General features: G+C 34.6%; 5 protein-coding genes across 7 annotated transcripts; 3 read left to right on the forward strand and 2 right to left on the reverse strand.

Moving 5' to 3' along the window:
- Positions 1–120: 120 nt before the first annotated feature.
- On the reverse strand, positions 121–1,818 carry LOC143422159 (uncharacterized). Its single transcript, XM_076892607.1, has 5 exons — positions 1,676–1,818; positions 905–1,051; positions 684–816; positions 400–609; positions 121–313 (listed from the first exon to the last, which is right to left on the reverse strand). The coding sequence occupies exons 2-5, from the start codon at positions 1,035–1,037 to the stop codon at positions 148–150; spliced, it is 642 nt and encodes a 213-aa protein (XP_076748722.1). The 5' UTR covers positions 1,038–1,051; positions 1,676–1,818; the 3' UTR covers positions 121–147.
- A 101-nt stretch (positions 1,819–1,919) lies between these two features.
- On the forward strand, positions 1,920–6,353 carry Lon (lon protease homolog, mitochondrial). 2 transcript variants are annotated; one of them, XM_076892543.1, is made up of 10 exons: positions 1,920–2,290; positions 2,459–2,683; positions 2,763–2,932; positions 3,077–3,468; positions 3,537–3,728; positions 3,798–4,102; positions 4,170–4,309; positions 4,431–4,713; positions 4,822–5,725; positions 5,817–6,353. In XM_076892543.1, exons 1-10 carry the CDS (start codon positions 2,037–2,039, stop codon positions 6,051–6,053), a joined length of 3,102 nt encoding a protein of 1,033 aa, XP_076748658.1. In that variant the 5' UTR covers positions 1,920–2,036; the 3' UTR covers positions 6,054–6,353. The 2 variants fall into 2 exon arrangements, with proteins under 2 accessions (XP_076748658.1, XP_076748659.1); XM_076892544.1 differs by having other exon boundaries at positions 3,128–3,468; positions 5,817–6,352.
- A 722-nt stretch (positions 6,354–7,075) lies between these two features.
- Gdl (gonadal protein gdl) lies at positions 7,076–7,700 on the reverse strand. The gene is made up of 2 exons (XM_076911128.1): positions 7,686–7,700; positions 7,076–7,629 (listed from the first exon to the last, which is right to left on the reverse strand). Exon 2 carries the CDS (start codon positions 7,601–7,603, stop codon positions 7,079–7,081), a length of 525 nt encoding a protein of 174 aa, XP_076767243.1. The 5' UTR covers positions 7,604–7,629; positions 7,686–7,700; the 3' UTR covers positions 7,076–7,078.
- A 678-nt stretch (positions 7,701–8,378) lies between these two features.
- On the forward strand, positions 8,379–13,311 carry Smg5 (Smg5 nonsense mediated mRNA decay factor). Of its 2 annotated transcripts, none has more exons than XM_076910905.1 (8): positions 8,379–8,731; positions 9,142–9,364; positions 9,501–9,683; positions 9,794–10,062; positions 10,325–10,505; positions 10,677–12,360; positions 12,481–12,816; positions 12,903–13,311. In XM_076910905.1, exons 1-8 carry the CDS (start codon positions 8,658–8,660, stop codon positions 12,968–12,970), a joined length of 3,018 nt encoding a protein of 1,005 aa, XP_076767020.1. In that variant the 5' UTR covers positions 8,379–8,657; the 3' UTR covers positions 12,971–13,311. The 2 variants fall into 2 exon arrangements, with proteins under 2 accessions (XP_076767020.1, XP_076767021.1); XM_076910906.1 differs by having other exon boundaries at positions 8,381–8,731; positions 9,501–9,665.
- Positions 13,312–13,732: 421 nt separating this feature from the next.
- Ubqn (ubiquilin) lies at positions 13,733–16,837 on the forward strand. The gene is made up of 7 exons (XM_076892574.1): positions 13,733–14,295; positions 14,418–14,613; positions 14,822–15,110; positions 15,191–15,895; positions 15,971–16,097; positions 16,165–16,297; positions 16,565–16,837. The coding sequence occupies exons 1-7, from the start codon at positions 14,194–14,196 to the stop codon at positions 16,639–16,641; spliced, it is 1,629 nt and encodes a 542-aa protein (XP_076748689.1). The 5' UTR covers positions 13,733–14,193; the 3' UTR covers positions 16,642–16,837.
- Positions 16,838–17,721: the final 884 nt, after the last annotated feature.

Genomic DNA, 17,721 nt, shown 5'->3' on the forward strand with positions numbered 1-17,721 from the left:
TAGTATTACCATTTATGTTTATTTTTCTCATATACTGAAACGCGACAATCTATAAATCTACATAAAATAATATATATATGTATCTATAATGAAAGAAATTATTCGGAATAATTTTTGTATCTCAATATATCGTTTCATGTGTTCAGTTTATGAATCACTACCATCCTCGATCGTATTACAATCTGGAGGTGTGAGGAACATCATTTCATAAAGTAACGACTCCTCGTATTGCTGGTGAAAAATGGTTGTTTCATCTACAGTATTCGTTTGCATCTTCGAAGTCACCTCAAATATATATTTACTAGAAGGGATCCTGCAATTTTTTTATACATGCACATATATATACTTTACGTGCTAAATTTATGTAGGAATATATATTCGTCGTCGATAAAAAAATACCTGAAATTTGTATTTAGAATATCGGAAGTAGATAGAGTATTAGTTTGCATGTCTGTATTACTTAATAATTGCACGGAATTCGAACGATTTGTATCGCATTTAAATCTTTTAATCACGTTCTCGGTTGCTTCGTCAATTACAGACTTCCTTTTCCTCGTGATACTGTTACCTTGATATCTTATAAGTGGGTTGTAATTCTCTTTACAGTGTCTAAATTTTTAACAGATAATTAAAGTCTAGTAACTAAAAAGGTAAAAATTATGGTAGTGCAAAGCTTTCCTTACGACAAATTCTTATCAATTTTCGATTTTAGCTTTTCAAGGAACTGATCGTCGTCTTCATCTGCAATTAAAGGTGGGTCTAAACTTGCTTTCCTACTGAAGTTATGTCTGGTAATATTATCAGAAAATATAACTCCTATAATCAAGTATGAATATAAAAATTTGCCTTGTTAAATAAAATCGAAGCATAGACGTTTATTAATTAAAATGAACGTTTTATTTACTTGAGGAGAGCTTCTTTAAATCCATCATATGATTTTCCTTATTTACTGATGTGTTATTACTTATTGCAACGTTATTTAAGGGCTGCATGGACGGTCCTGAGCTATTCGAGTCCATCGAGATAAATCTATCCATTGCTCACTATTATTCTGTTTACAATTATATTTCACGTATATAATTATCATTAACGAAGTTTTATTAAAGACATTGATACTATAAATAAATTGTTCGCATCGTGTTCGGAATAGACGAACGCGAAATATTTTTAATTGGTATACCTATGTGGTACTATTATGTATAATAATATCCTCGAAAATATAATTTTAGAATGGTTGTATTTATAGTTATGTACATACATATGTAGAATGTGTCGTAAACGGTAGTAACAATCAGAAAGGCCAAAAATAAAACAAAATTTGTTCGTTCAGGGTTTTCTCTTCGAAAGGTTCGAGTTCGAAAATTTCTCGTACGCATGCACTCGGCTAACTTCTAATCGAGGACGTGCGCACTACGAGTCTCGGCGCTGCATTCACGGTCTTACATTTTCCTATACGCTTTAACATGAAAAGTCACCGTATGACTATTGTTATCGTATTATTTCTAATAATCATGTTGTAAACATAAAATTAAACGTTACGTTAATACTTAACTGAACTAATAATATTTTTTTTTACAATGTTCTATGTTAACTTTATCCGCATCGATGTTATACATGTCCACGGTTACACGTAAATTAACGAGCAATGATAACGTATTTGCGTGAAAGAATATACCTATCGCTGTTTAGACATTCGCACAACAAACGAATATCACCAATTTCTTTTCACCTTCTTGCCTGTCTCACGAAAAATTTCATAAAATGTGAAATATGTAAATCGTCTCGCGGAAACGCACGATTACCGTCCCAAATAATCTTCCAGTTCTCTATACACTCGTAATGTTGCGCACAACAGCTGATCGGCGTGCGAATAATTTCTTCTAGGTTAGCAAAGTTTCATCAGATCGAATCTCAGCGTACCGCACCAAAGAGTAACATACATAACCTCTCCGAAGTTTCAAGTACACCGAGCCGACGGAAAAAATTTTATTACGACACGAAACGTTTATGCGAAACGGGACCGTGAATTTGGAACGATGCGCTTCATGACAGCGGCGAATTTCAAGATTTTGCCGGTATTCCGGCACCGTGTGACGAACGTTCGATCGTTCTGCAGAAATCGTTGCCCGGATTACGAAGAGCTCTCAGTGCATACACGACCGCAATTCAGGAGGATAAAATTCAACGAGAACCATGGGATGTTTGGCAGAAATATTTCCAGCCGTCGGCAAACCGCGGCTATCATTTCGATTAGATCGTTTGCCACTAAACGGCCCAGCGATCCTACCAAGTAAATTCTGTTCATTCTAAATCTATTTATAATTCTATTCTCTCATCATTGAGATAGAATATGTTCGTATCATTGAGACTTTTCTTGTACAGTTACAATCGACCAGAAGATTTTTATTTAGCCAGAGATTTGAAGTTATCATTAATTGCATCGCATTTTGTTTTCTAGTGGAACGACCGAAGATGATCTCGGAGATCCAGCTTCATTGCCAGCGACTGTTGTCGTGCCTGAAGTATGGCCCCATGTTCCTGTTATAGCGATTAATAGAAATCCTGTGTTTCCAAGATTTATAAAGCTTATAGAACTTAGTAATCCGATTCTCATGGATTTAATTCGTAGGAAAGTAAAATTGAATCAGCCTTACGTCGGGATATTTTTGAAGAAAACAGAAGAGTAAGTGATATAAAAGTTATTCTTATGGATGAATTGGATGAGTATAATTCTTAATACTTGAACTTAATTACTTTGGTAGAAACGAATCGGAAATTGTACAAAGTTTAGATGATGTTTACTCGGTTGGGACATTTGCACAAATACATGAAGTGCAAGATTTAGGGAACAGATTAAGATTAGTTGTAATGGCGCACAGGAGAATTAAAATTGTTGGTCAAATCCTGGAGGATCTTCCAAAACCTACTCATGGTAAGTAATGTGGTTCAATTAAATGTTTAAATCTTCTATTGTTTATAGTTATTGTAACGAATAAAATTGTTTTTTAATTGTATTTCTTAAAAATTATTTTTGTATGTAATTGCAAATAACTTGTATATAAATGCTAATATACAGAGATGAAACTGACGTTTCCTCTATTAAATATCACAATTCGCGTCCCTGTAGACGATTCAGTTTCTGGTGGCAAACCGAGTCGTAGGTCGCTAATTCGTAAGAAAATGGAAAACAGATTGCCAGACCCGGATAAAGTTCAGAAAACTGAAGAAATTGATAATCCATTAGAAACTAAGGTGACAGGAGAAGCGCCGGAAAAGATTGTAGAAAAAATAAATCCTTCAACGGAATCTGTAACCGAGCCTGGCATAGAATCTAATGCTCCACTTCATAATCAATCTAGCGCTCAAACCGGCGCTCAAAGTGACGCTCAAACCAGCACTCAACCTTTGTTAATGGCAGAAGTTGTAAATATTACCCACGAAAAATTTAGGCAAACTGAAGAAATTAAGGTAAATGTAGAAAACATTTAGAATGAGAGAACGTTAGTTATTAAGAAATGTTGCCTTTTTTACAACAGGCTCTAACACAAGAATTAATTAAAACAATTCGAGATATAATAAGTATGAATCCGTTATATCGCGAATCTTTACAACAAATGTTACACCAAGGACAAAGAGTTGTAGATAATCCAGTTTACTTGAGTGATCTTGGAGCAGCACTGACGGGAGCAGATGCGCAAGAATTACAACAAGTACTAGAAGAAATGGATGTAAGCTGTTTATATTCCTATTCTTAAAGTTAATATTTCGTACAACTAAAGTAATAATTTTATTTACAGATTTCAAAAAGATTACGATTATCACTCGCGCTTTTAAAAAAGGAATATGAACTAAGTAAACTTCAACAGAAAATCGGCAGGGAAGTTGAAGAGAAGGTTAAACAGCAACATAGAAAATACATACTTCATGAACAACTAAAAGTTATAAAAAAGGAATTAGGATTAGAAAAAGATGATAAGGATGCTATAGGAGAAAAATATAGGGAACGTATAAGGCAAAAAACAGTTCCAAAAACAGTGATGGACGTGTTAGAAGAGGAATTAAACAAATTGAATTTCTTGGAGAGTCACAGTAGTGAATTTAAGTGCGTAATAATTTTTCATTTCTATGCAAACAGTACTCATTAAACACGTGCATAATTTTATTTCCAGTGTGACGAGAAACTATTTGGATTGGCTTACATCCATGCCATGGGGTGTAACTAGTACAGAAAATTTGAATCTTCAACAGGCAATTGAAATTTTAGACAAAGACCATTACGGGATGGAAGATATAAAAAAACGAATCTTAGGTAATTTAATATTTGATGCAAATGATAATTGACACGTGTAAAAGGTGATTCGTTCAACTAGAATATGTTCTACCTCTTGTCCATATTATTTCATTTTATTGTCCATATTATTAAATTTTAGAATTTATCGCTGTTAGTCAATTGAAAGGATCAACACAGGGAAAAATACTATGTTTTCATGGGCCACCGGGTGTGGGGAAAACATCGATAGCTAAGTCAATTTCCCGTGCGCTCAACAGAGAGTATTTCAGATTTAGCGTCGGTGGGATGACAGACGTTGCAGAGATCAAAGGTCACAGAAGAACATACGTGGGTGCGATGCCTGGCAAAGTTATTCAATGTTTAAAAAAAACCAAGACTGAAAATCCTCTTGTTCTCATCGATGAGGTCGATAAGATTGGAAAGTGTGTAGTAACAAATTTATTTTGACTAACTTTTTACTTAATCCCTTTTCTGTTACACTATAAAAATATTGCCAGAAAAATGTAAGCGGTGTTTTTATTTTCAATCAGGGGCCATCAAGGTGATCCAGCATCTGCCCTTTTGGAAATGCTAGATCCAGAACAAAACGCAAACTTCTTGGATCATTATCTAGACGTGCCTGTAGATTTATCGAAAGTGCTTTTCATTTGTACGGCGAATGTGATAGACACTATTCCAGAACCGCTAAGAGATCGTATGGAAATGATAGACATGTCCGGTTACGTAGCGGAAGAGAAGCTGGCAATTGCCAAACAATATTTAGTACCACAAGCTATGAACGATTCAGGCCTCACTAGTGAACATATCACTATAGACGATAACGCACTTCACTTGTTAATCAAGTCTTATTGCCGAGAATCGGGGGTGAGAAGTCTTCAGAAACACATAGAGAAAGTTCATCGGAAAGTCGCATTCAAAGTTGTTAAAAAAGAAACGGACAGAGTCGACGTGACCGTAGATAATTTACACGAGTTTGTAGGGAAACCCGTGTTTACGCATGACAGAATGTACGAAGTGACTCCTCCGGGAGTAGTCATGGGTCTTGCATGGACAGCCATGGGCGGGTCTACTCTGTTCATTGAGACAAGAATAAGAAAACCTCCAGACGCGAAGAAAGCTGAAGGTACTCTTGAATTCACTGGCCATTTGGGTGACGTGATGAAGGAGTCTATCCGTATAGCGATGACAGTAGCAAGAAACTTTATGAGCCAGGTAGATCCGACAAATACGTTCTTGAACGACGCTCATCTGCATTTACATGTACCTGAAGGTGCCACACCGAAAGATGGTCCTAGTGCTGGTATCACTATCGCGATAGCGTTAATTTCACTCGCTAAGAATCAATCGATCAGGCAAAACGTTGCGATGACCGGAGAACTTAGTCTCATGGGTAGAGTTCTTCCCGTTGGTGGTATTAAAGAAAAAACAATTGCCGTAAGTGTAAAATTAAGCAAATTAAATTCCTCTCGATTAATCTGTAATTTAAGAATATTCTAAGTAGTAATTAATCATTTATTATTTTAAGGCTAAACGAGTCGGTGTAAATTGTGTTATTTTACCAGAGGAAAATAAGAAAGATTACAATGATCTTCCCAAATATATTACGGACGGCCTTGAAGTTCATTTTGCCTCGACTTTCGAAGACGTATATCGCATATGTTTTGCGCCAGAACAAGAAACTACCTTCCAGGATCAAAAATCCTTAAATATAGATATTTCACCACCACAAAGTGCACCACTTTTGGGTAAAGATACAAACTGAATTATTTGAGCAACAAGTACTTATGCATTTTAAGAACTAATCATCGTATGATTGTACGCGTACATGATTCTCCGCTTAAAACAATTGGAGTCGAGATATATTGAAGGATTTATTTTCTCGCGCACTGTTTTACATAGTATCACTTTGTATCCAGAAGAAGGAATTAAAAATTTTATTTTTCATTTCATATATTCATTCGCTATCATCATGATGCAGTGTGTAATTTCTTTTTTATGAACATTTTATTAAAGAAAAATGTTGTAAATACAAACAAATATTTTTTGTTATTATCGCATATGGTTGTAATAATTCAATAATAATAATAATAATAATAATAATAATAATAATAATAATAATAATAAGAATAATGAAATATCAATATTTATGATGTAATGTAAATAAGACTTATTGTTTGTGCACACATCTTTCTTCTATTCATGGTACAGTGTTGCTTACTATATAAATAAATATTATGTATATAATTTATGAACAACTTTAGAGATAAATAAATTAGAGCAAATGTTAGTATATAACTATATAAACAAATTTATAGTTAATAAAAAGATATTTTCTATGAATATGTTACTTGCAAATACCTTTACTTTAAAGAAATCTATGAGAACAGTTACATTCTATAAGCAAAGTTATCTTGTTAAATTCTATGAGAACAGTTACATTCTATAAGCAAAATTACCTTGTTAAATTCTATAAGAACAGTTATACTGCTCTTTAAATTATTTATACCAGTTTTTTAAAAAGTGCTACCAAACTAAAAATAAACAATAAAAAACTGCGTTAATCCAACTATTGTACAATTTGTTAATTAAAATAAATAATTAAAATTGGAATTTTTATCATTTTTTTATTTTGTACATTGATTTATTAATATATTTGCAATATGCAATAATGCTGTTGCATTAAACAGTAGAAAATATTTATTAAAATAAATAAATTGATAAGCAATTACTTTATGTACATTCCTCCTTCGTGTCTTGTATGATTAAAATATATTTTTTCTTCTCTTTTTAGCTTGGTACTTCCATTTTACTCAGTCTGATAATGAAGTCACAAAGTCTCATTTGTACTTGAATTTCTATTGGATTATTTGTAACATAAAATCCAGGCACACCAGCCTTTTCTAAAATGCTTTGTTGGTCTGCTACTTTTTGATCCAATTGCAGAACCAACTTCATATCCATTTGCTTTAGTTCCTCCTTATGTTTCTTAAGTAAAGCTGCTTTTATTGCAGTTCTTTCATCATCTGTAGACGTTGAAGTTACAGATTCTTGCATTTCAATTTTCTGCTGATTTAAAAGTTGAAGGCGTTGTTGAAACAAATGTTTTTCCGTAACATGCTGAATTTCCATTAGTCCCTTAACAATCTCAAATATTGTGTCATTTAACAAAGAATTAGCTAGACCTGATAATAACTCATAAGGAAGGCGCATTTGATATTTCGGCGGAAGTTCGCCAGCCATGTGCTGGAGTTGTTCCACTAAAAAATACAGCTTCCTTTGCAGATCTTGAGGAGTTGGAGTTGTGACGTCCATAGTTTCATTGTCACGAAACACAAAATCTGAATAATAAATTATATATAATATAATTTTCATTCACATCAATTTCTCAACGTACCTTTATAGCAATCCTTTCTCAATGTAAATCTGTTCTTTAAAATATAAAGCAACAATTTTCATTTAACGAATTAAGATTTTTCGAATTTAATTACAGCATTCTAAGCTTCTTGGATTCATATAATAAAGTTCATTATAAAGATTGAAGCACAGAGGATACAGGATAATCAATTGTTAAAATAATGTAAATTCTTTTATTTAGAAGTTATAAAGTAGAAACAAGGTTAATTTTTAATGACAACATTTTATATGTATAAAAAATTTTTTAAATAATATTTAAAGCAAAGTAAGTCTAAAATTAGAATTAATGTACAACTAAACAGTAAATCTCTTGTTCTATTATTTTTGTAGAGTGTTAAAATCGGCAAAATTTAGTTACATCATAAGTCAGAAATTCAAACGAGTCGATTAATCCAGAACAACCATGTAGGCATGCGTATTGTAATCTGCCGCATAGTGGCATAGAATCGCACATCGTATACATAGATGGCAATAGCGTTGCTCGTTCCGTCCCCCGAGGAACAAGAGTGAGATGGACAAGTTTTTCTAATCAATGATGTATCTTGTCAGCAATTATATAAATGATATTAAAGCACAATATTCTATTCAGCTGGAATAGAGTTTCGAACGATTCGATATCTATTGAATCGATGGGAGACATAAAAATTTGTGCTTTAAATTTCTCGCGATAAATTCTTCCAATTGTTCAGCGTATAGTTTCTAAATATTCTATTTGGCAACACTGCCACATAGGTATCCCAGATGACTTCCTTGCGACGATTATAAGCGAACCATATGAACGTGTGCGTACAGTGTAATTGTGATAAGCTCTGTAGTTCGTGGGAGGTTTTTGGAGTTAGACGAGGGCGAATGTCGAATTTTTTCACCGTAGGACGGAGATGCGCGTGTCAGGAGACCGCGGGAAAATGAATAATGACGAAGCGGTCAGAAAGTGAAAAATGATCGAAGCAAAATGAGGAGGGCGTACAACACTGCAGCAGATGTCCGTACGACTGATTGCCTCGAACAAACGAGACGTTTGCACAAGTAATATCTAGCTACTATACCGACAGTATTCTTTTTTCATTAGGCTTATTTTTCGTCCATTACACTTTTACGAAATTTTTTCGATATTGCTAGAATATCCGTAATTCACCTTGCGCTAACATAACCTATACCCGTAACACCATCATGTTACATTGGCGCGCTTTTATGCGCAGCTTAATACTATTTGTTAGAAAATATTGCTTATAAGGGATTACTCTATCAATTTCTATGTACCCTGCTAAAATTTCATTATTATATGAATATTTAATGTAACTTAACTATAAGTATAAAACGAATTTGTATATTTCAAAGATATAGGTATCGTCAAACTGATACCAAAATTTGCATGTAATGTTATTAAGAGCAATATGATATTGTGGAATTTTGTAACAAATGCATTCAATTAACAGGGGTATAACAGACATCGCAAAAAGATTAGACGAACAAAAGAGCCGTGCATTAGTAATAACAGACTTATTTACCCCTTCAGGGGAAACATTGCGGGTGAAGCTTAAAGATTATTGTGTAAGGTTAATAACTAAAGATCCTGTTGGGTATGCACGTAAAACAGAGGAGTTACTATGGAGAAAAGCATTTTATGATATCGTTTATGCATTAAAAAAATTACGGAAGGTATTTAATGTTTATTAAAAAATGTATGCAGTACATGTTAAATGTGCAATTGCATAAACAACCATAGTCTGTTTATAATGTTACAGCATGATATTCTTAATATCTCAATGGAGATTACAGTAAGATTTCATTTTAGGGTAATACATGGACTGAAACAGAGAAAGCACTGTTGTCTGTCCATTTGGCAGTAGGGGTTGGATTTTACCATCACCTGATTTTAAAACTACAACTAGAATATGCCTTAGATCTAGTTGGTACTATTGATTTTGCATTTACACAAAATGTAACGGGATTGTCAAGTGTAAGTCTTTCTGGAAATGTCAATATTTTATTTTTAAATGTACACAGTGTACATGTAGGACACAAGAAGAAGAATTGACGTGATAGAATAAAACTAATCTAGTCTTTTATTTCCCTATATTGTATAAGGTAAAGGGTAAAACAAATCAGTCGAAACATCATACTGAAGAAGTGAAACAGTGTGTTATGCGCTTGATTCATAGAAGTTTGGTATGCCTCGGGGATTTAGCTAGATATAAATTAGAATTAGATCCATATTGGGATCCAATGATATCAAAGAGGTATTATAAAATGGCTATAGCGATCGATCCAAATATCGGAATGCCGCATAATCAATTGGGTACTATAGCAGGCAATAAAAATTATGGACTAGATGCGGTGTACCACTACATGAGATGGTTAGAATACCTTTTTATTTTATGTATCGAATGGAAGCACAAGATTTTCATCTTTCCTATTAACTATAATGTATAAGAACTTACACATTATAATTTTCAGAAAGTATGGTATAAAAAACTCATGTAAAAAAAATCATGACCTGTAAAGTGCCCTATTATAATTTTTGATAAAATTTAAAAATGATGCTTTTTTTTAACTTAACAAATATCTCATATTTTTTAAATATGGTTGCATAAGTTAATAACAGCTATTATTTTATAGCGTTTTATGCAATGAACCGTTTGAAGGAGCAGAAGGAAACCTGAAGAGAGCCATTGTTACACACTCTATTTGTACTGATGAAAAATGTCCTACATACATGTGTGTATCTAAATTGTTTTCCCTGTTACAATTGTGGGATTATGACACACCAAATTCTGATCGAATAAATCAAGAATGTCAGGTAAACAAATTGATACAAATTTTAGTTTATACCAGATTAGACAGTATAGTGATGGCTCTACATTTTACTACCTTTTAGAAAATGGGAATCAATGTTTTATATGTGCTCTATTGTTATTTCTAAATCCACTCTTGTAAAAATTAATCTCTATTTACTCTATACCTTCTGTAGGATCTTCTAACTAGTATTGAAAACTGCTTAAGTGCAGAACAACCTGAGCCAAATAATACAGCTATCAATGAGCAGGAGAGCAATTTGGAAATATATCTTCAAAATTGCAAAAATGAACAAACGAATTATTTAACCGACGATATGATATTCAAATTAATAGCTATTTGTCTAATGTCCATCTCAAGATTGAAAAGCAAAGAATCGAGTGAGGTGCAAGGTGTTGTTGCTATAACATTGGCAATATTATCTCAAATAATACAATTTACAATAACAAGATTCCAGGAATGTTTCATAGATTTACCTCTACCTGATTTAGAATTATCAAAGTCGAAAGATAACGTTTGCAATTATGAAGCTATGGACGATGAAAAAGCTAACGTTGTGAAACAGACAAATTCGGATGAGAATAACGAATGTAAGGTAGTAAATGATAGAACATCTTCAGAGAGAAACAATGGAGATATGCATAATGGTGTTCGAAAAACTCGTGACAAAGCAAAAAGTTTATTAACAAAACTTCGACGGCGAAAACGAAGAAATAGCAGCGATTCAGATGCAAGCGACATTGATCCAACAGCTATGGGCTCTTCTAGCGATGAGATCATTTCTGACGTATCTGAAACGGAAGATGATGTGTTAAGCGAAGAAAACGCATTGTCTGAAGACGTTACGGATGACGAAGCTGTGTCTGAGCAAGCGAATCAGGAGAATGCCAACAATTCTGAAACGATAAAGATGAACGGACAAGAGACTGAAGTGAAAAGTGAAACATCCGATATGGCCAATGATCATATTTGTTCGCAAAATGGCGAGAAAACGCCTGAAGATCAAGTGGAGAAAAAAGTCACCGATAAAGATTCAGTAACAAATTCCGGAAGTACTGTCACAACTAATTCAAATGATACATTCGATGAAAATAGCTCATCCTCGGATAGGGTGACATATATCGCTCAATTGAAAAAACAAAATTTGAAATCGGAAGATGTATTGAATATTTTAGTTGGAAAAGAGGTACTGGCATCTATCAAGATATGCTGCGATTGGTTAAGAAGCAATCCGGACATTATACGAATATGCGGGAAAAGTTCACGGATTTTATTGAAACGCATTACGATTCTATTAAATTTAATTAACATAAACGCGGAATCATTGTTGAAAAATTGTAAGGATGACAGTATGATTTTATCGAGTGTGGATAAATTGAAAGAATGCGTAAAAATTATTCCGTTACCAGAAGATATTGATTTGAAAGGATTTAATCTTTTAGAAGATGCTCAAAAATCTTTGAACTGGAAGATATTACATAAACATAGAATGAACAAGCGAGAAGAGACTTTATTGAGAGCACTTAAATTAATTGAATTCGGCCATTTTCTTAGCTCCGTCGAAGACGCTGGAGTAAAATATGAAGAAACGAAACGGTTATTCATAACAATTGATGTAAATACTTCAAATGTGAAGGGTAACGGTAAAGATTGGGAAGTGGAGCACTCTCGTGGAAAATTAATGAGGCATATGGGAAAATTGTGGTTGAAAGCTGAAGTCTGTGCTTTAGAGACTCGTTTGAGATCTAGATTTATGTCTCCCTATTTGGTACCCGATCATGAGGCTCTAGCCAAGCATACACCTGCGCTAAAGCGCTTAGTGTATGCTAAAAAGTTTATCGTTGTGATCCCTAGTGTTGGTATGTAACTATTTTATTATTTTTCATTTTGAACGCGTACAACTTATCGATTCATTTTTATACACGGTATGCTTTCTTAATTATCGTTTAGCTAAACGCAAGTATTTCTTTTTTTTCTAGTTGTTTCTGCATTGGACGAGGTGAAACGTATTAGTGGTCGAGCGCGAGAAGCAACACGTTGGTTGGAAGCTCAATTAAAACGTGGATCAAGATTTTTAAGAGCCCAAAGACCTCACGAGTGTTTGGCGCTACCGTATATTAAAGGGCCGAGACCAAAGGATAAAGAAGCATGGTTGTTCTTTCAAATTATAGAATGCTGTCACTATCTTACTCAACAGACGAAAGTTGGCATGACGAACGATGCCGAAACACCAGTAGTGACATTATTGACCGGATGCAGCCCAGATGATAAAAGAACCCTCACTTTTAGTCCCGAGGGTTTGGCGAAGAGTGCAGGTAGTTTTAATTATAACATATTATACAGGTAATTTTTGGGAGGCACTTTGCGCGCGAATAATTAAACTCAATTTATTCGATTGCAGGTGTCAATATCGAATATATTGAATCATTTCACACAAAGTGGAAGGCGTCGAGTAAAAGTCACGGTTGAACCCATTGGGTTAACGGAGATGATCATCTGCTGCTTCCTTGTACTGAAATGAAAGGTATAAAAAACTTGGCCCTTCTTAAGAGCTACGAACAAGGCGATGCTACGGCACATCAGCTGAGCGGGCGAGTCAGAGAGGGCTGGAAACCCAGAAAGAAAAATCGACGGTTCTCCTGAAACACGACCAGTGAATTAATATCTCCCCCCCCCCCCCCCCCCCTCCGTGAACGAATTCTAAAGAATAAAATGGTTTCCTTTTAATCACTCGTATTGTCTTTTGTGTTAAAAAGAATTATGTATTTTTAGGTAAACATTTTTCAATAAAAATAAACTTACCTTCGCAATTTCTCACCGTTTATTAAAAAACAGGAAGGTTTAGATATTTATCGTTCGTAATTGTCTAATGGTAGCCACATTTTTTAAGGGAATAATATGGTAAATCGAAACATGGTAATACGTTATCGAACTTATCGGAATACACGTATCTACTCTGCTATGGAATACAGGAATACATCTGTGATTCGAAACGATTAGTAATCATTTTATTTTGGATAATTAAAAAAAAAAAGGAAATAGTTTAAAACATTAGTCATTGAATATAAATTTTCGTATGCCGATTTTAGAATATGATTATTCGTAGATTTCACAATTTCTTCATAAAATACATCATATCCTAATGATACGGTCTGTGCCTGGATACATGTTTAACGTGTGACGTGTGATTATTGGTCGAGGTAGTATTTTAATGTTACGGTAGTGGCAGCGCGACATAACCTCTTAATGCAACGATTCGTGGTTTTTTGTAAATAAGACCAAGTACTTTCTCAGTAAGATTATTGCTTCATCATCCACGCATTTAGGTAGCAATTATTCATAAATACAATAGGATTATTATTACATTAACCGCGGTACATTATTGATGTCCAAACGAAACTATATTACGGGGGCTTGACATATCGTGTATTTTTCATCGTTTTATACATTATGGCTTAGTATAGAATAGTCGCGCAAGTTGATCCTTCTATGTGATCTTTATAGTTCTTTGGAATAACTTGTTAACAAAATTTAGCGTAGTTTCTTACGGGGAATCGGTTCGCGAACGAAAATTCCTCTCGGTGGAAAAAAAAAGTGAGGATTCGAGTATCCGGAGGAAAGCGGTGCGCAATTGGCCCTCGACGAGGGAGAATCGAAAGCGTCGAAAGTAACGAGTCATCTACCGATTCAAGATGGCAGAAGGCCAGGATACTCGAAAGAAAATTACTGTTAATGTCAAAACGCCGAAAGAGAAACAAAGTATCGAGATCGAGGAGGATGCTAGTATCAAGGACGTAAGCTTCCTTGTTCTGTATTTTTAAATATCACCGGATATTGCGAATTTTCAGCTAAATAACAGGAACTTGTCATTGTTGGGTTAGCTCTGGTAATTGGTTTCTTTAATATTTACTTGTAGTTCAAAGAAGCAATCTCGAAGAAGTTCAACGCCCAGACGGAGCAATTATGCTTAATATTTGCTGGGAAGATCATGAAAGATCATGAAACTTTAAGTACGCATAATGTTAAAGATGGTTTGACGGTGCATCTGGTTATCAAAGCACCACGCACCCCCACTAATCAGAGTCAAGATTCCACACCTCAAAGATCACAAGGTATATCAATATGTGTCAAACGTTTCTAGATACTTAGATTCTTTTTTTAATAAATGTTATGTACATATGAAGAAATGTTAAGACAATTATTGTGAATACTAATCTATTGCTATAAGTTTCTATTTATATTAGATGTACACTTAAAAATATTACTAAATATTAGTTTTAGTATAACATTCGAATTTAAATCTTATTTTACATTTTATAGCTGACATAAATGCGAGCCCTTTTGGATTAGGAAGTTTAGGGGGGCTTGTAGGACTGGCATCTCTTGGTTCAGGGTCCACTAGCTTTATAGATTTGCAACAGCGTATGCAACGCGAGTTGTTGTTAAATCCAGAGGCATTACGTCAAGTACTTAACCATCCTTTGGTGCAAAGTTTGATGAACGATACAGAGAGCATGCGTAGCTTGGTTGCAGCTAATCCACAAATGCGAGAACTGATGCAGAGTAATCCAGAAATTAGTCATATGTTAAATAATCCTGAGTTGCTAAGGTAAGCATAAAGTGATTTGAAGTACAATAAATAAGTTTAAGGTATAAATTTTACATTGATTATCTTCTTCTGTGTTTTAGACAAACTATAGAATTGGCACGTAATCCATCGATGCTTCAAGAACTAATGCGTTCTCACGATAGAGCTATATCTAATCTAGAAAGTATTCCTGGTGGTTATAGTGCACTTCGTCGCATGTATCGTGATATTCAGGAGCCCATGTTTGCGGCGGCAGTCAATGAGAATAATCCATTTGCTGCTTTGGTGCAAAATAACAGCGGTGAGGACGGTCAGAATAATCCACAACAAGGTCAAGAAAATAGAGATCCATTGCCGAATCCCTGGTCCCAGAATCAGAGTGATTCTCCGAACCAACAGCCACAGCAACAGCAGCAGCAGCAACAACAACAACAACAGCAACAGCAGCAACAACAACCAGGAAGAGGTCTACTAAATTCACCAGGAATGCAAAGTCTTGCAGCTCAAATGATGGAGAATCCACAGTTGATAAGAAACATGTTAAACGCTCCGTATACGAGATCTATGTTGGAAGCTCTAGCAGCAGATCCAGCTATGGCGAACAGAATGATCTCTGCTAATCCTTTCCTTCGTGGAAATCCGCAGATGCAGGAACAGATGAGAGCTATGATGCCTGCATTTATTCAACAGATGCAAAATCCACAGATTCAGAATGTCGTCACCAATCCGGATGCTTTGGCCGCTATTATGCAAATCCAGCAGGGAATGGAACAGTTACGTACTGTTGCTCCGGACCTTGTGGAAAAGTAAGTTGTTGCGAACATATCGATACGTTCATTTCAGCATTATGTGTCAGCATTTATATAATATAAAATTTTCAGTATGGGACTGACAGTACCGCCTACAACTACAACACCAAATGCAGCTGCGACAACTCCAACACCGCCAACAACAGAATCATCGGACACGAACCAGCAAGACGCATTCTCTCAATTTATGGCGCGCATGGTAAATTTCTTTAATAGTTAAGACTTACATATGAAAAAATCGAACTATTAATTTTATATTTGGCCAGGTGTCGGCAATGGCATTAAACCAGGGTGTAGAAGTCGATGGTCAACCTGTCCCGCCACCGGAAGAACGTTACAGAGCGCAATTAGAACAACTTACAGCCATGGGCTTTCTTAATAGAGAGGCTAATTTACAAGGTAACGGCGCGCATTATTTCTGTTGTAATTTTTGCCATCGTCACTTTGAAATACCAAATCAAACTCATTTTTTGCTGTAATTCTCATTTCATTGTATTTTATAATAGAAATGCTCGCAGTAATTTTAATTGTATAAATTATAAAAGATAAAATTGAATCATTTGATTCTTATTAGGCTAATTAATTTATACTTTACTTGTAATTTGTGTATTGAGTGCACTGATATGTATCGTTAATTATTCATATATATTTTAACCTAATTTTCAGCTCTAATCGCCACATTTGGAGATATAAATGCTGCTGTTGAACGGCTACTCTCTAACGGACAAGTTCCTATGAGCTAACCACCAATATGCAATACTGTTATTCCATTACAATTTCTAATTTTTTCCTTATTTACCTCTTACAACAGGTGTGGTGAGAGATATCTGAGGTAACTGACTGTCAGAAAAGTAAAATGAAAGAAATCACACATACACACACATAATTATAAACTTTTACTCCAACTCTTGACAGAATACACGCTACTGACTTGTTCAATATGCATTTTTTTATTTCGGATCGGTACTTTTTTTATCGCGCCTCGATAATACAAGTACCCTGGTAATCTAAATGTTTAAACTTGTTACGCGATATACTTCAATCTTGAAATTTTCTAGTTTTATTCTGTATTCTGTATTTCTCGATGTGCTCTAAGTACTAGATAGCTCTGTTAATGTATTTCGTCGGTGTAAATTTGTTTATCGCATATTCAAGGGAGAGATAGTGCACATGAAATAGAAAGAAAGTGTATGAAAGGGAGAGAGAGAGAGAGAAAGAGAGAATGCCAGAGTGAGCGAAAGAGAAAGAGAGAAAGGGAGAGAAAGATGAAGAGAAAAAGAATAATAGTAGATGGTATATACGAAGGATACCTACCCTTCTTTGTTATATTGTACATTTATGATGTTTCTTAGAAATGTGGAACCTGCATGGAAAATAGATTGCCGTTAAAATAAATATGCTTCTGGCTTAATCAGTCATTATAAATTATCATGGGAAAAAAAGAAAAAACGATTATTTCATTTGCTTGAGTGTACTACGTAATAATTATATTAGAATAAATGTATTGCATGAAAACGTTCATATGTTTGCCATATACAGAGATCGGTATCTTGTCATATACAGGCTTGTTCCTTACACGAACATCAGAAGTGGGTACGGGGGTAATAATTTTTAGTGCTAAATGACGTTCGATGTACGGAGAAATAAACGACTCGTCAAGAATTGAAAAATCGCGGTCACCAAGTCGAATAAATTGCGAATAGAATTTGTTTTTTGCTTGAAAAAGGAGAAAGTGTCCGGTAATCCATTAGTGTTTTCCATGTAAGTTTTGTATCTACGGCGATAAGAGCGGAACATTTTTATTTTCATTTCTTTATCCCGAC

Source organism: Xylocopa sonorina, chromosome 3 (assembly GCF_050948175.1).
Source record: "Xylocopa sonorina isolate GNS202 chromosome 3, iyXylSono1_principal, whole genome shotgun sequence".
In the NCBI taxonomy this organism is placed as follows: Eukaryota; Metazoa; Arthropoda; class Insecta; order Hymenoptera; family Apidae; genus Xylocopa; species Xylocopa sonorina.

What these genes read in the sequence shown, in the direction of transcription:
- LOC143422159 (XM_076892607.1), bottom strand. Translation starts at nt 1,037, where the DNA reads ATGGATAGATTTATCTCGATGGACTCGAATAGCTCAGGACCGTCCATG. An exon ending in TTTAAAGAAGCTCTCCTCAA is followed by an intron (nt 817 to 904) that starts GTAAATAAAACG and finishes ACTTGATTATAG; the next exon opens with GAGTTATATTTTCTGATAAT. An exon ending in AAAATTGATAAGAATTTGTC is followed by an intron (nt 610 to 683) that starts GTAAGGAAAGCT and finishes TTAAAAATTTAG; the next exon opens with ACACTGTAAAGAGAATTACA.
- Lon (XM_076892543.1), top strand. Translation starts at nt 2,037, where the DNA reads ATGCGCTTCATGACAGCGGCGAATTTCAAGATTTTGCCGGTATTCCGG. An exon ending in AGTCACAGTAGTGAATTTAA is followed by an intron (nt 4,103 to 4,169) that starts GTGCGTAATAAT and finishes TTTTATTTCCAG; the next exon opens with TGTGACGAGAAACTATTTGG. An exon ending in GAGGTCGATAAGATTGGAAA is followed by an intron (nt 4,714 to 4,821) that starts GTGTGTAGTAAC and finishes ATTTTCAATCAG; the next exon opens with GGGCCATCAAGGTGATCCAG.
- Gdl (XM_076911128.1), bottom strand. Translation starts at nt 7,603, where the DNA reads ATGGACGTCACAACTCCAACTCCTCAAGATCTGCAAAGGAAGCTGTAT.
- Smg5 (XM_076910905.1), top strand. Translation starts at nt 8,658, where the DNA reads ATGAGGAGGGCGTACAACACTGCAGCAGATGTCCGTACGACTGATTGC. An exon ending in CAAACGAGACGTTTGCACAA is followed by an intron (nt 8,732 to 9,141) that starts GTAATATCTAGC and finishes TTCAATTAACAG; the next exon opens with GGGTATAACAGACATCGCAA. An exon ending in GAATAAATCAAGAATGTCAG is followed by an intron (nt 10,506 to 10,676) that starts GTAAACAAATTG and finishes TACCTTCTGTAG; the next exon opens with GATCTTCTAACTAGTATTGA.
- Ubqn (XM_076892574.1), top strand. Translation starts at nt 14,194, where the DNA reads ATGGCAGAAGGCCAGGATACTCGAAAGAAAATTACTGTTAATGTCAAA. An exon ending in AATAATCCTGAGTTGCTAAG is followed by an intron (nt 15,111 to 15,190) that starts GTAAGCATAAAG and finishes TCTGTGTTTTAG; the next exon opens with ACAAACTATAGAATTGGCAC. An exon ending in CTCAATTTATGGCGCGCATG is followed by an intron (nt 16,098 to 16,164) that starts GTAAATTTCTTT and finishes ATATTTGGCCAG; the next exon opens with GTGTCGGCAATGGCATTAAA.